General features: G+C 36.6%; 1 protein-coding gene across 1 annotated transcript in view; it reads right to left on the minus strand.

Moving 5' to 3' along the window:
• Window positions 1-1,642: 1,642 nt before the first annotated feature.
• srp68 (signal recognition particle 68) overlaps window positions 1,643-17,001 on the minus strand; it is a 96,151-nt gene continuing 80,792 nt past the window's right edge. The window contains exons 12-16 of the mRNA XM_067459428.1: window positions 15,356-15,450; window positions 9,772-9,901; window positions 4,071-4,146; window positions 3,850-3,902; window positions 1,643-2,671 (exon numbers count right to left, since the gene is read on the minus strand). Of these exons, the coding sequence (XP_067315529.1) occupies window positions 2,444-2,671; window positions 3,850-3,902; window positions 4,071-4,146; window positions 9,772-9,901; window positions 15,356-15,450 (582 nt within the window). The 3' untranslated portion in view covers window positions 1,643-2,443. The remainder of the gene's footprint in view (window positions 2,672-3,849; window positions 3,903-4,070; window positions 4,147-9,771; window positions 9,902-15,355; window positions 15,451-17,001) is intronic.

A 17,001-nucleotide genomic window follows, 5' to 3' on the forward strand; every position in this document is an offset into this window, starting at 1 on the left:
CACACTATATCACACACATATACATATATACACACACACATATATTTGTGTATGTATATATATATATATATGTATATATGTATGTATATATGTGTATATATATATACACATATATGATATGTATGCATATATATATGGGACCCACTTTATATTAGGCGGCCTTAACTATTACGTACTAACATTGTAATTAATAATTTGATACAATGCACTTAGTGTACATACGTTTACATTGTACTTAAATTTTCAAAATGACATCTGTAACTTATTTCTGTTGTTACATTTGTAATTACACTGTTGACACTTGCCTTACACTACCCTTAAAATTACCCATACCACCACACCGGTCCCTAACTTTACCCGGATCCCACCTCAATATCAGCAAAATTGTTTTGCAATATAATACGAACACAATAAGTACATTTTACTTACTTTTTGATGTAAGTACAAGGCCACCTAATATAAAGTAGGACCACACATACACACAAACATTTTATTCTTAAAAATTCTAACATATAGAACAGACACAAAAAATAGACTAACAATTACAACACTTTTTTGAGCAATTGTTGAGCCTATGGGGGAAAGACCCTTTCTGTCTAATCAGTCATGCTATAGAACATACGTGTACATTTTGTGAATATGAATTTTGTAAATGTTATCAAATTTATTAAATGTAAATGTTTGAAGTAGTTCCAGATTAAATAAAGCACACAACACTGCTTTAACTGACATGTAAACTAGCCAGTTCTTCCCCTTCTCTGGAAAACCAGAAGTAAATACATTAAATATGTATTTAAAAAATAAAAATGTAATATGTTAAACTATCGGAGGATTCTAGATTTTAAAACATATCAATCTATGTACTGACAACATCAAAATCATGAGTGATGTTCCATACAGCTTGAGAAAAAGAAAAATTCAACAGAACAGGTAGGGAGTGGCTGGATTGAAGGATGATTCAACATTGGGATGTGGTGCTTCCACATTTATAACAACGGATACCTTATTTTGAGCTGTTAATTAGATGCCAGTCTTTTTCTCTTTTTTTTACACAAGAAACCAAACAATTGTTGATAGACACTTAATAGGTTGACAATGGGTTTATCTTGCTGATGTAAAATGTCTTGCATGTGATTCTATGCATCTTAATGGTATCAAATTGAACTAAACTTAGGACTTTCAAATTTCAATGAAATTTGTAGCTGTGATATATGCAATTAAATGCCCAATAACCTTAACAGTTAAACCCATTACCAAATACAATAAAATCAATGCTGCGCCTCTAACCTCATTTGGTTACAGGTGCAGCATGGATTTTATTGTAAAGTCTACACTTTAACATAGCTTGGTTTAAATTCCCTTGTGCGAGATTCCTCAGGCCTGAAATGCACTTTGCCTGGAATGATGTGCATGTGCTCAGGAATTTGAAGATGAATGAATGACAACAGAGAGTTGTCAAGAGCTGTGATAGTGATCTACTCGAGACTTCTTAATCCTATAGGTAGAAAGTTTAGTGCAGACAAACATGGACTAGTGGTGTATGATGCTTCTGGTATGTTTACAGACCTGATCTGCATGTACAGAAACACAAAAAGGCAGTCTCTCCAATATCTGACCCAGTTCAAAAGCATGGCACATGCAATGACAAGAAAAGCTTTTATTTTTTAAATCAGCAGAAAAAAAATCCCTCAATTTTTCATATCCAATCTGGGTCTGTCATTATAGTGGTGTAATCTCTGATGAAGATTAAATTAGTTAATCACCAAAAAAAATTCACTAAACTGAGGAAACAAGGGGGGAGGGGGTGGCAAGCAAATCAAATGCAAGTTAAAAGCAAGTAATTAAATAAAATATAGCAAATCAAACGAATCACAGGTAAAGCACTAACAAACTTTATCCTTTCACTCAATGGCTTTATGTTAAGAGTTATTACTTTTTAAACAAAATTGCAAATTGTATATTTCTAAGGTACATGCAAGATGACATTCTATTTGCAGAGATCAAAAGTCTAAAACTATCTACACAGAAAAATATTCTAGAATATTTATTAAATATTTTAGATCATCAGCAGTGTTAAACTGTAGACTTCTTGATTGAAATAACTTCTCTTTTATATAGTGTGCTGGGCTTTTATAAAAAAAACAAAAAAAAAAAAAACAACAACAACTAACAAACGTTTTACTCTGGATTAAAGAGCATTACCGCTGACACTTGGCAGGATTTTTATTGTAAGATCAAAACTTCTTAAACTGTCTCTTAACATCACCTCCAATTTATTCAACATAAATTTACTACCAAACAGGCTGCACTTACACCTCTTAAATCTATAATAGCATGGTTTGGGGGAAATGGTTTGACAGAACAAGGTTCCATAAATCTTGGTCTTAACGAGAGATCTGTATTCAGATAACTACATACAGTCAAACAAAACCTGTGACTAGGTTTAGCTTCCAAAGCCAAAGAAGCCTCTGAAGTAGCCAGTGATGCCACCCTTGCCCTTCTGCTCAACCTTGTCATCAAGAGGTGGAAAAACCACATGGTTGAGAGCTAGGTCAAAGAAGAGAGGCTTGCATGGAATTGGCTGAAAGTCAGGAGGGAACTGCACCAGATTGGGCTGCTTGCTCAGGAGGGTGGGGTCTAGCCGGAAATTATCCAATCGATCAGACAGAGGCTGTAGATAAACCAGAAACATAGCTCTTGAATTCAAAGACAACAAAGAATGTGCTTGTAGAACTTAAATGAAAAAACAAAAACAACATGACAGACATGGCCATTATAAACTAGAAAGAGTTGCGTAAAGATTCTTTACACATGTATTTGAAGAAGAGTTATCCATTCTCTCATCTCATTTAAGCACTATTCCTTTAAACAAACCCAGCCCTACTGCAGGACATCATGAACCTGACACACACCCCCACACCAATGTGCCAAGCAACATTCCACTGTTCTACTCCTTCACTTTCAAAACTTCCATGTATACGAGTCAGCAGGCCTCATTTAAAACTATAAACTAGACATGATAGAGCTTGTAAATAATAAATTTTAAAAAATTAACCGTTAAAAATAAAACATTAAGATTTGAATATTTTAATGAATCTAGGGCAGAGGTCTTCAACCTTGCTCCTGGTGACCCAATGTCCTGCAAAGTTTATTTCCAACCTGCTTCAGCACACCTACCTGTGTATTTTTAACAAGTGATCCTGAACAGTTTGATTAGCTTCAGATGTCTTTGATTAGGGTTGGGGCTAAACTATGCAGAACAGTGGTTTCCCAGGAGGAGGGTTGAAGGCCTCTGATCTAAGGCAAACTAATAATGCCCAAAATAAAGATTAACTCTAAAAAAGATTTGCTTAAATGGATAGTTGACCCAAAAATGAAAATTTGATGTTTATCTGCTTACCCCAAGTGCTCGTGTTACTGACCTTACCGGAAGTGAAGCGCGTATATCCAGCGGGTGTGCAACTGACCTTACCGGAAGTGAAGCCCGTTCCAGGCTGTTGAATATAGCGTTGTATTTGAGGTAAAAAATTATATAAATACGGCTCAGTTTCTCACACAAACTGATCGTTTAGTGTCTTAAGATATCAATGTGTTGTCATGAGCCACAGGACTCTTTGTGCATGTTGTCTAAGCATGTTTTTTTTGCTCTCATAGAATGTTACCCATTCACATGATTATATGACCTACACACAGCTACGGTTGGAGTTAAAAATCTTAATTTGTGTTCTACTGAAGAAACAAAGACACCTACATGTTGGATGCACTGGGGGCACAGGGGGTAAGCAGATAAACATCACATTTTCATTTTTGGGTGAACTACCCAAGGCTTTCCAATTTTTCCTCTCTTACCGTGGTGTCTTTAATCTGCTGCTGTGGGGACACCTCAGCAACATCATCTGTGTCTAAAATACAAATACAAACGTCACAGTCAGTTGCAGATAATGCAGCCTTGGAAATATATAGCAAATGTGTCTGACTGGGACAAGGGTGGAAGGTTAATAAAGTCTCTGGCTCATTAAGAATAACTAGTCCCGTGTGAAATTAAAATGGCTGCAGTCATGTCAACCCACCTAAGATGGCTGCAGCTTGAAGGGAGTACTTCTCAGCGTTGACCTCAGCAATCAGTTCCTGGACATCAGGGAGATCCTGAGGACGAAATGCAACAGCACGAGGGATAAACTGAATGTAAAAACATTTAACTAGTAGACCATATTGAATTTCACAATCTATTTAACCTAGTAAAACTGTGAACCTAAAAGTAAAACTTTAGCTTAAGATGTTGACACAGACTAAACAATGAAAAAGTACCAGGGTCTTTTGGAAGTGGAGAGTAGTAGTAAGGAAAAGGGCAGGAAAATATATTGTTTATAGTATAATCTCAGATTTAAACTTCTGCAGTTACATAAGTTGGTAAGTTTGAGTAATTTCTGAGAACTAGCCATTTAAATTAACCAATTAAAAACTAATTTCATCAAAATGTTTTAGTAAAGTACAAATGTATTCTACTTGTATTGGTTAATAAATAATATCATTGTGTTATTTAAAACAGTTAAAAACTATGGAACAGAAGTCTTAAAAAAAAGAAAAGAAAAAAGTACCACCATTTTATTGTATTTTAATTCTAATATTAAAGGTGCCCTAGAATGAAAAATTCAATTAACCTTTCCATAGTGAAATAATAGGAGTTCAGTACATGGGCATCACATACTGTGAGTCTCAAACACCATTGCCTCCTACTTCTTATGTAAATCTTGTGCATGAAAAACATCACAGAAAAATAAGTGGTTCTCAACATTCATCATTAATATGTACGCCCCCAACATTTGCATATGCCCGAACATGTTCATTGTCAGACGGAAGTGACGGAGCTGAATCATCGGGACTGAAGGTAAACAAGCGACACTCGAAGATAGCAAAAATGGCAGCTCTCATGGACACAAATGTCATGTTCCAGGCTGTGCAGGGGACGTGAGGACTTTTCATACCCTTCCCACAGATTAAAAAAAGTCAATAGTCATGGTTGATGTTTATTATAATCAGATACCACAACAATTTCATTCAAAATCGTTCGTTTGTTTGGGCCATTTATTTAAAAAAAAAAAAAAAAAATTATATATATATATATATATATATATATATATATATATATATATATATATATATATATATATATATATATATATATATATATATATATATATATTCGTGTTGTCACGATACCAAAATTATGACTTCGATACGATATCAGACTAAAATATCGATATATCGATACTAAATCGATACCACAGTAAAATAAATAAGATGCTTAATATGACAACAGAACTTGTTATTATTCATTGTTATTTTTTACTAAAAATTCATGTGGCTAGCATGTTCCTTAGGGTTGGGCATCGTTTTGATTTGAACAATTATTGATCAATTACTATTAAAATTATCTCACAAATTTTTGCTATCTCAATGTATTTTTTACAATGGGGTAATTGTGTTGCAATAGCTTACACACAGCACAAGAAAGCTTGATTTCGAATGGTAAATTGAATTTAAAAAGACGAGTAAACAGTAATAAAATAAGAACAAATAAACAGATTACAAACAATAGCACAAATAAATGCAATAGAATAGAAGATACAAATTAAATAGACTGCTTTATTTTTTCAGGTAAGTCTAACATTCAGATAAGAAACTGAATTTAAAAAATGCATAGTAATTACATTTAAAACAACATTGGATAATGTTCTTTGTAAAAAATTCAATAGCGTACAGATGAAACTATTAAAGTTACAAAAGTTGATCAGTCAAGAGCAGTGTGATCGTTTGTCTTTTTGTAGTTTGAATAGCAAATGACTGCGGTCCCTTTAAGACTAACGGACGCATGGATCCTGAACACTGCTCCTGTTACTGTTCTTCCTGAACTGTTTGCGACTGTGTTTACGTTAATACTCTTCCAGATGTGCACTGATAATTCTTTGAGTGTATTTGACCAATAATAAGCTGGAAAAGGAAGCAAATGTTTGCACTTGTATCATGTCAGAGGCGGCTTTATTACGGTAGGCTATGTGTGTGCGCTTCAGATGTGAGCACGAAATCTGCGGGGATTAGTAGAATTAATTTGTGCGCAATCCCGCGCGAAATTCAGACCGATCACACACTAACACTAACACACTGTCATGAGGAAAAAGTCAAGCAGAACGCGCGTTCGCCGTGCTCAGAGGTTAACCGGGCTGAGTGAAAATATGCCGGTGTGTGTGTCAAATCGCTGACGGTCAGAGAGGAGAGCGCAGCTGATATCGATACTGTAAAAACTGAGAATCGTATCGTTTCAGATATTCCAGTATCGATATATATCGAAATATCGATATTTTTGACAACACTAATATATATTATATATTATTATATATTAGTTTATTTTGATCATTCGTGAGTACACTTTCACTTTACATATAGTGCTCAATTCAATCAGTCTCTTTACAATATATAGACATGTACAGTTATCTAATTCTTTTAAATTAAAATTTTACTCCATATTTGTTCCAATTGTTTCAAAATATAGCTTTCTTTCTTCCTTCTTACAAATAGAAATAATAAAATAAAACAATATAAAAAAACATTCAAATAAAAAAAAACTTTTTGGGGTGTGTGACCATTATCATTATTTTCTAAATAGCAGTGAAACTCATTCTTAATATTTATTTTAAAGGAGGTATCATTAAGAAGGTTCAGGTAAAATTTCCACAGGGTATCTTTAGGTTTATAATCTAGTTTTATTATTAGATAGATTGGGGCATGATCACTAATATCTCTTATTCCAATATCACATCTTATTCCTGTCTCTTTTAAACATGAGGTAATAATCTATCCTGGTGTGGATGAGAAAAATTTGTATAATCCTTAGTATTCGGATATGTCTTTCCATACATCAATTATCCCAATATCATTCATCAATGTGTTTATCTTACGTTGGATGAGTTTATAAGTTGATTTTTTGTTTGAGGAGTCAATTAGGCTGTAGATGTACATTTAAATCACCTCCACAAATCAATATACCCTTGGTTTCGGAGACCATAATAATAATAAAATAAAAATAAAAACCTTACTGCCAGGTGGGGCAAAAATGTTAAAAAAAGTAACATGTTCCATTCATAACTCCATGTACAAAAACAAATCGACCCTCTTTATCAGCATATTTCTTTTCAAAAATAACCTTATGGGAGATCATAACTCGTATGCCCTGTATGATGAGAAACAGATCTGAGTAAATCCCATTCTTTTTAATTTTTCATGCTCCGTATTACTCAGATGCGTCTCTTGTAGATGTAGGCCCTCCAGTTCACCGTCTTTACACGAGATATAAAAGAATCTACCTTACGTGTCCGACGTAATGTGCTGTCATTCAGTAATATCAAAAGAGAAGTTAAATCTAATGGTTTACTGTCCAAACAGGTAGATAAACCACTGCATTCTCTTTTCTTTTTTTTCTTTTTTAAAGTAAAAGGTCAAATGCAGTCTCAATTATCTTCTATATGCCTGTAGACGTTCCCTGATGTCTGTCGATCTCAGAGTCTTTTTACCTCGTCTTCTGTTGTGATACAGTCTCCCAAGATGTGCGTTTGAGTTGTTCCATTAGTGATTAAATCGGCAATGTTTTTTCCACACGGAACCCTCTTTTCACCATATCCAGATAGGCCTCTTCAGCTATGTGGTAGATGTGGGTCCCATCCTCATAGAACACACATAGTCTTGCCGGATAAGGGGTTTGAAATCGAATCTCTTTTAGCACTTTTTTCCCTCTGAATATTCCTTCCTTTTCTAAAGAACCGCAGGAGAATAATTATGGTCGAAGTGGATTTTTTGTTGGCCGACAAGAAAATCCTTTTTCGCCCAGGCCTTCCGGATCACTACTACTTTCATTTTGTACCCGAGGAACTTCACTATAATCGACCTGGGTCTCGCGGTCACCCCACGTTTGGGTACAAGTGCCCGGTGTCCTCTTTCTACATACAGTTCTGTATCCGGAGGAAAATCCAAAGTGTCTCGCAGTTGTTGTTCAATGTAGCCAGTCATGGAATTTCTCTCAGTGTCCTCTGAGAGATTGTATATCCTTATATTATCTCTTCTTGACCTGCCTTCCTGATCAATCTGTTTGTTTTTCAGCTGCGCCTGCATTTCTCATTTTTCGCATGGTCTCTTCCACGTTTTGCATTTGTGTGTCAATTTCTTCAATGCGACCTTCTGCGTGACCGATTCTCTGATTTGTCTTGTTTAATTCAGTCCTGATTTCATCGAGCTGGTGACTGTTCTCTTTGCAAAAGTTTTAAATGTCCTCCAAAATTCGTTCCAGACTGATCAGCGTGTTATCCTGGTGTGACTGCTGTTGATTAGTGTCTTGCTTTTGTGCTAACGCATGCGGCTGCTTGCTGTCTACAGTTTCCAGAGCCTCTGAGTAGGTTTTCCTGCTCTTCTCTTATTTACATTGTTGTCCCACTATAGTTTGCGTTAAATAATTATTTATTTATTTAATTATTATGTATTCCTGCAAGCAGTAAGTAGTGATTTATCCACTTATTGACTGTTTAAACAATTTCTGATTAAATTGAAAGTTTCTTAGAGAGACAACACAAGATGCTAGTACAGTTACAATAGGAAACTCCAAGTACCACACACAACTAAATAGTGTGTCTAATGACAGGTTAATATTATTTTGTATTACAAAATACAACCGTAGATACATTTCTTACAAACATCTTTAGCTTCTAGCAAACATCACCTAGCAAACATCACCTTTTCCACCATAAAAAGGTGATGTCATAAAAATGTCGTTAAAACGATGTCATTTGACAAGGCTATTCATTTGGAAAAATATATATTTATATTTTTGAGAACTGAAGTATGTTTTTGCATGCTTGTATTTCAGAGTACATCACAGACACTGCGTAGCCTACATTGTGACTGACGTTATATAAACATGAAATATCATTGACAAAAAAAGAAGAGTCTAAAATGCAGTTAAAAAAAATTAAAACTTGGTTTTGTCAGAGGGAAAGAAGAGCATTCGTGCTTGCGGTTGCCAGTAATTAAAATCCCCCAATCAGAGCTTTTCTGTGAAAAGAACATACTATCCGGTGTTTTACCTAAACATTTTATGTGCAATCTGGCAACCATATGCACGCAAGCTCTCTCGCACACCAATAAACAAGTAGGTAGAATTTTAGCAATCGCTGTCGCAAAGTTGTTAGCTGCTGAACAACCGAACTGCTGTGTGCTTTGAGCTGCTGAAATAAGTCAATCAGAGCAGAGCTCAACATTATTTTTCAGGACTCTTCCAAATAAGGCAAAAACAGAGCATTACAACCTGGGGACAATTTATAGGGTTGTAAATGGACCTGTAAAACTGTATCTAGACAATACAATATATCTATTTAAAAACCCTTAAATAAGCCACACACCCTCTATGTAGATATCAGAGAACAATTTAACAGTTTCAACTCATTCTAGGGCACCTTTAAACCTTCTGAAATGAATAGTCTACAAATCAAGGCTACAGGAACCATGAGTACTGCACCTCATTTGGAGTATAATAAGACAAGCTTTAGTGCTGCTGCCAGTCAAAGAAATTCAGAAAATCAGTTTGATACACTTCTGAACATTTACTAAAGTTTAATTCACATAAAAAAAGAATCATAATGACAAGCCACAATTATAAAGGACCACTGCTGTATCGAATCTGATAACATCACAATTTGTGAGGAAAGTAATGTGTGGTGTGTGTGGTACCTTAAAGCAGTTATTGCGGTTCTTGGCTTTGGACTGGACCTCTCTGGTATATTTTAGAACCCTTTCATACAGAACAAGAGCTTCACTCCATTTCTTCACCAGAACATAGGACTGAGCTATATAGAAACACCTGTCCAGAGTGCAAAGAAACAAGCATTTAAAAACTACTCAAAAAAATAAAATAAAACGTACATACATAGAACATGTACAATATATTGCCAAAAGTTTTGGGACATCAGCCTTTACATGCACATGAACTTTAATGACATCCCATTCTTAATCTGTAGAGTTTAATATGGAGTTGGCCCACCCTTTGCGTAATAATCCGCAGGCGCGTGCTCATGAACCCGCCGGTAAAATTATGTTCGTTCAAATCCAGCTCAGACATGACAAATCTGTAGCTTACTATACTTGTTGTAGCCATTAAACAATGTTTAAATATTATAGCCTAATATTTTTTAATTTCATCTGATTAAGATAGGCTATAAGTGCAAAGATGCGAGTGGGTCAGAAATGATTTTGGTGGTTATATTTAGTTTAATATTAAATTTTGTTTTGTAAAAAGCCTCTCTTTCGTTTTGTTCAAATTGTATCTTAATTTTAATAAAGGTTTCTTCGGCCAATTGTATGTATTTAATTAATAAGAAGCAAATAAGTAGCCTAGACTATGAGGTCGCGGAAGCGATCGCTTTCAGTGATCATGAACTGGAGCACATCTCAAATAAACTGAAACTCAGCAGGCTTGCCGCACAGACATGAGAAAAATGTAGCCTAATATGTGTAGAAACGAAAAGATTTAAATAAGCATAGTGCAGTGTTCAGAACTCACGGTAAACAACAAGCTGGATACAGATGATCACAGCGATGGGCATGAGCGGGATGTTAAAGTTTAAGGGATTTTTTTTTTTTTTTACCTCATACTGAATATGTTCGGGTGAAAGCACATTTTAAACAGATACGTAGCACTTATTCACACACGAACTAATCGTTCTCTCTAATGCATTCAAAAACATCTTGTAGTGCTTACCTGCATACAGTTATCAGTAGCCAGTAGGTAGCCTATACAGTTATTCTATTCTATTCTATTATATGATTTTTCATGAGCAGACATCTGTATTGATCCGTAGATAAAATAACTGATGAAAACGTTCATCTTTCCAAACATACAAACAAATTCGCATTACAAAAAGCATCAATGATATTTAACTTTTGATAAAGCCAGTTTGGCATAGTGGGGGGAAAATGCACACAAATGTTCCAATAAACCACGTTGAAACTAGGCTCTTAATCTCCTATTATTTATTTTTTATAATTTTTTTCAGTTAATGCAGGTTATAAACCGAACTTTAGAGTGATATTTCAGAGCTTACTAAAATACTTTAGCAGTTATTAGCCGCAAATTTCCTCGGAGCGAAGACGGAGCGGTGTTTCTGATATCAGTGAGCGAGGCGAGGAGAGGGAGATGGTGAACCCGGAGCGGAGGGATTCTTGAATGCTTAGAAAGAGCGTGGAGGGGAAATTGCCGCCGCTCCACTCCGCTCACATACTCTGGTGTTTTGACTCGCAAAACTCGCAGCGGGGTGGGGGCGTGGCATCACTATGGTGTTTCTCCATCGTGATGTCGCACAGCCATCATGATAGACGATGATATCGTCCATCGGCACAACCCTAGTTAAGTTCCTCCACACCAAGCTCATTCATCCATGTCTCTATGGACCTTGCTTTTTGTGCACTGGTGTACAGCAGTGATAATTTTGATCTAGTTTTAGTCAGTCTTTTGACTAAAATGCCTGTTACAGAAAACTTTACCGTAAAGTGTTACCCTTGATTGTATACACTTATACACTTGTGGCCTGAGAAGTGATTGGAACACTTGAATTCAATAATTTGGAGAGCTATCCAATACCTTTGGCATTATATTGTACAGTGCATCGGGAAAGTATCCACAGCTTTTCACTTTCCACATTTTATGTTACAGCTAGGGATGAAACGATTACCGGCGGTTTCACAATAAAATGTACTGACTGTATTACGTTAGTAATATCATTTAAAATTTAATTATCATTAAAACCGTCAGTGATTGTCACAATTTTGAAAACTTGCGGTAAATCCTATCCAGTCTGGTGCAGGCGCCACGCAGCACGTGACGCAACGCTGTATTCTGAATGAGAAAAGATGACAGAAGGCAGTGACAGCACCGGGAGATTTTCCAGCCTTCTAAAAGGACCAAATCTGAGGTGTGGCCATATTTTGGCTTTTACAAAAGTCCAGAGGGAAAATGAATCGAAGCTGCTCTGGTCACCCTGTCTGCAGCAGAACACGCCAGAAGAAAGTAGCTGTAATGGTGGAAACACTTCAAATCAGCGAAGGCTTGCGAACGCAAGGCAAGTGGACTTTGACCTCAATACTAAACCTCCGTCTGTGATATAATAACGTGAAGCTTGAGCCAAAGATAAACAAATTCAGACACGACTAGGGTGACAGGTAAGGGATAATGTACACTCAGCCGGTTATCGCAGAATAAACCCCGACAGAGTGATCTTGTATCACTCTGAAGGGGTTTATTCTGCGATAACCGGCTGGGTGTACATTATCCCGCTTGTTACACAGCTACTAGTCTCAAATAAACAATTATTAGACACAAAATATTGTCTTGAGATTAAATATTTTATTAGCTCTTACGCAAAGCTTCCACGAAGAAAAACAGTTCCAACCTGTTTTAAGCCTTTATCTATTGCTGAAGATTTGCCATATGCCCTTGCTAAATGTTGAAAATGAATGCTGAAAGGGTTAGTTCACCGGGTTAGAATCCGATGGGTTAATAGAGCCTTCTGATTCGTATCGATGCGTTTGTGTAAGAAAAATATCTATATTAAAAACGTTATAAAGGAAACCTGCCTTGAAAGTCTTCCATTGTAACCCACGGCAGTTTAAGCCACAAGATGGCTCCAGCGTTAAGCATAGAAGTAGTACCGGTCAAGATAACTCGTAGAACCCTTATGAGCGGTTATCTGGAAATATCATACCGCTGGAATGCGCGATTGACCCATTAGAATCAAGTATTTTACAGAGCCGTGTAATAATTAAGGAATAATAATCAGGGCTTGACATTAACACCCACCGTTTGTTTGGTGTTTCACACTAGTCAATGTTGCTAGTCACCTAACAGTTACTTATAGGCTTCACAAAAGCCATCTGTTATAATCGCGTTTCGCATTATAACCCATCACATGTGTTTCTATTGAGTTTATTAATGCAATGTCTAAATCAGATTAGTTCAGATTAACCAGAGTTTTGTTCAGAGCACGCTCTCACTCACTGAAATCTGCACTCGAAGCAGAGATGAATGTGCGCTGTAGCCTACGCAGGACATTCATTCAGCATACCGTTGAATGTTTTTGTTCTAGCCTATTTCAGCATCGAAAATAGTTTAAAACAAACACCTCAGAATAGCTCATCTGTTATGACTGGCATAAGTTGGCTTGACGTGCGAGATTCGCAAATTTTATGGATGTCTCTAAAGTTACATATTGGTATGCACGTTTGTATAAAACTGACTATAAAGTGTTCATCTAGTTGTCGGGTATAATGCACACCTTTTGGATTTTTGATATTCAATTAAATAAACTGTCAAATCATATGAAAAATGGATTTATTTTACTGGGATACTGTTTGGGCTTGTACACAAAATATGCTAGATTTAAATGCGCCATAGCTGCTATAGGACACTGATATCATTGCTTTAACATTTATAGAGATAATATTAGAGATTATATTTACAACAAATTTTTTATGCATTATGTGGTGCTATCGACGACGGACAATATAAGGAAGGAAATCCCACAGAATAGAATCTTGCTTCAAAAAAAAAAGTGCATAGAGCTGCTTTATTTGTTGTTTTTAGTGTGTGCATTGGTTCTTTTTGAACCCTATCTCATTTGAACAAAACCATGATAATATTGATAACCCTGATAATTTGGGTCACTATAACGGTGACGTGGAATTTCCATAGTTTCATCCCTAGTTCCAGCCTTATTCCAAAATGGATTAAATTCATAATTTTTCTCAAAATTCTAAAAAACAATAGCCCATAATGGCAACGTGAAAAGTTTGTTTGAAATCTTTGCAATTGTAAATAAACAAAAAAACCTGCACATTAGTATTCACAGCCTTTGCCATGACACTCAAAATTGAGCTCAGGTGCTTCTGTTTCAACTAATCATCCTTGAGATGTTTCTACAACTTGATTGGAGTCCACCTGTGGTAAATTCAGTTGGTTGGACATGATTTGGAAAGGCTGTCTATATAAGGTCCCACCATTAACAGTGCATGTCAGAGCACAAATCAAGCCATGTAGTTCAAGGAATTAATTGTCTGTAGACCTCCTAGACAGGATTGTATTGAGGCACAGATCTGGGAAAGGGTACAGAAACATTTATGCCGCATTGAAGGTCCCAGTGAGCACAGTGGCTTTTATCAGCCATAAATAAAAAGTTTGGAAACACCAGGACTCTTCCTAAAGCTGGCCGGCTGGACAAACTGCGAGATCGGTGGAGAAGGACTTTAGTCAGGGAGGTAACCAAAAACCCAATTGTCACGCAGAAAGAGCTCCAGCATTTCTTTGTGGAGAGGAGAACCTTCCAGTAAAACAGCCATCTCTGTAGCACTTTACCAATCAGCCTTGTATGGTAAAGTGGCCAGACGGAAGCTTTAGAGTTTGCCAAAAGGCACCTGTAGGACTCTAAGAACCTGAGAAACAATGATGAAACTCTTTGGCTTCAAAGGCAAGCGTCATGTCTGGAGGAAACCAGGACAATACCATTTCAACAGTTAAGTATGGGGGTGGCAGCATTATGCTGTGGGGATGTTTTTCAGCGACAGGAACTGGGAAACTAGTCAGGGTTGAGGGAAAGATGAATGCAGCAATGTACAGAGACATCCTTGATAAAAACCTGTTCCAGAGCGCTCTGATCCTCAGACTGAGGCAAAGGTTCCTCTTGTCAACAGGACAATGACCCTAAGCACACAGCCAAGATAAAAAAGGAGTGTCTATGGGACAAGTTTTTAAATGTACTTGAGAGGCCCAGCAAGAGCCCAGAGCTTAACCCGATTGAACATCTTTGGAGAGATCTGAAAATGGCTGTGAACGACGCTTCCCATCCAACCTGACGGAGCTTGAGAGGTCCTGCAAAGAAGAACGGGAGAAACTGCCCAAAAATAAGTGTGCCAAGCTTGTAGCAGTATAGGCAACAAGACTTGAGGCTGTAATTGGTGCCAAAGGTGCTTCAAAGTATTGAGCAAAAGCTGTGAATACTTATGCACATGATTTTTTTTGTTTATTTTTAATAAGTTTGGTTTCATGTTGTCAATTTAAGGTATTGTTTCTAGAATTAAGGAAAAAATAATAATTTGATCCATTTTAGAATAAGGCTGTAAGATAAAGAAAATTGAAAAAAGTGAAGCGCTGAAATTAGATCGTACCTCGTGATCGGACCACCAAAAATGCATCATAACAGGTGGAAACAGGACCATACATATAAGCAGTCTTGTAGATTTAAATCAATGGAGGAGGCAATAAACTCACCTGTAAGCCTTGTAGACCAGAGTCTTGAGAGCCACTTCTTTCTGGAAGGTGTGATCTTCCTCTAGACCCTGCAGTGATGACAGCTCAGCAAGACTCTGGACATGAAAGAAATAGTATAAAAAGATAAGAAAATTAAATGAAAAGGGCATAACAGGCAAAATGTTCAACTGTGTGATGCTTCATGCTAGCTACTTATCTGGATACTTTGTTACAAGCACAATTTCTGTTCAAGATTATTAATTCTAAAATGTAAGAGCTTAAAGTTGTCACAATATATTGTAAAAAGGGAAGGAAAAGTGGCACACCACAGCTCCAAAAATAGAACAATATTTCTGTTATGTTCTCACCACAGGTGAAGTTTCGAGCCAAAGGGCTCTTCACCATACAGTAATAGTTCTAAAATAGTTCCAAGCACTATATTTTATGATCTGTCTTGACAGTATATATTTTTATTTAATGAATAAACAGGCTACCAAAGACCATTTTTTCTCGAGACATGAGATTGGGTTCACAAAAGTGAGAAGACAATATTTTTACACAGTATTTTTAAGAAATCCTCAATGATGAAATGCATGACTAGAAAAATGCAGGTGCATTTGAAATGTTTTAACTCAATAATTGTAATTTCAGTTCTACTTTCGGAGTATGAATATGCAGTAAAAGACAACAATCCTCAAGCACTGTAAATGTTTTGCCAAAAACTCAACTGCCGAACTGAACTACTTTCCTGAATGATTGTCTATTCTAAACTGCACAAGCTTCTTTTGACCTCCTAACTGAACTCCTTCCCACAAATTGATCATTGATTGTGGTTAATTGTTTGCACTTAATATCTAAGTACTCAATATTCAATGTGCAAATAGACCACATTTTCCTTCAAGCATGATAGAGCTATGGGATGGTTACAACTAGATATCCTTCATATTGGGAAAAATGTGCACGCCTAAGGGAGTTGCTTTCAAACAACGGTATTAAAATTGCATTTGAATGCATGCAGTTTACTTTCACTTTCGCGATTGTGCATACTTTGTAAATAGAGATTGGTGGTGCTGAACGCGTAATTGAAAATACAAGACATTTTGTACAAGACACACTATGGTCGAATCGAACAGCTTGTTCTAGATGAGCTGATGGAATTGAAGTGACTGTAATCTATCTGAATTACACTGATTTTAATTCTATAAAAAGCTAAACTAGAGTGGAGGCGTAATATAAACTTAGCATTGGCATATTCTATCCTAACTTCACCCTCACACTCAGTCATGACAATATGACGAGAGACAGCTTTTCACCTCAACAAGAACTCTCGTCACAGTTTAGTCTCATGAGATCTCGTGGCAGGAGACCTTGTCACACCCCTAAATTACAGTGATCTGATCAAGTGTGTGTGTGGAAGGTTCTCATCTCTCCACAGAGAAACGCTGGAGCTGTCAGTGACAAGGGTGGGTTCTTGGTCACCTCCCTGACTAAGCTCTAGGTTGGAGGAGGCCACTGTGCTCATTGAGACCTTCAATGCTGCAGAAATTTTTCTGTACCATATCTGTGCCTCTTACAGATAAAATCCTGCCTCAGGGGTCTACAGACAATTCATCGCATGGTTTGTGCTCTGACATGCACTGTTAACTGTGGGACCATATTTAGAGCAT

This window comes from Pseudorasbora parva, chromosome 12, assembly GCF_024679245.1.
Source record: "Pseudorasbora parva isolate DD20220531a chromosome 12, ASM2467924v1, whole genome shotgun sequence".
Lineage (NCBI taxonomy): Eukaryota > Metazoa > Chordata > Actinopteri > Cypriniformes > Gobionidae > Pseudorasbora > Pseudorasbora parva.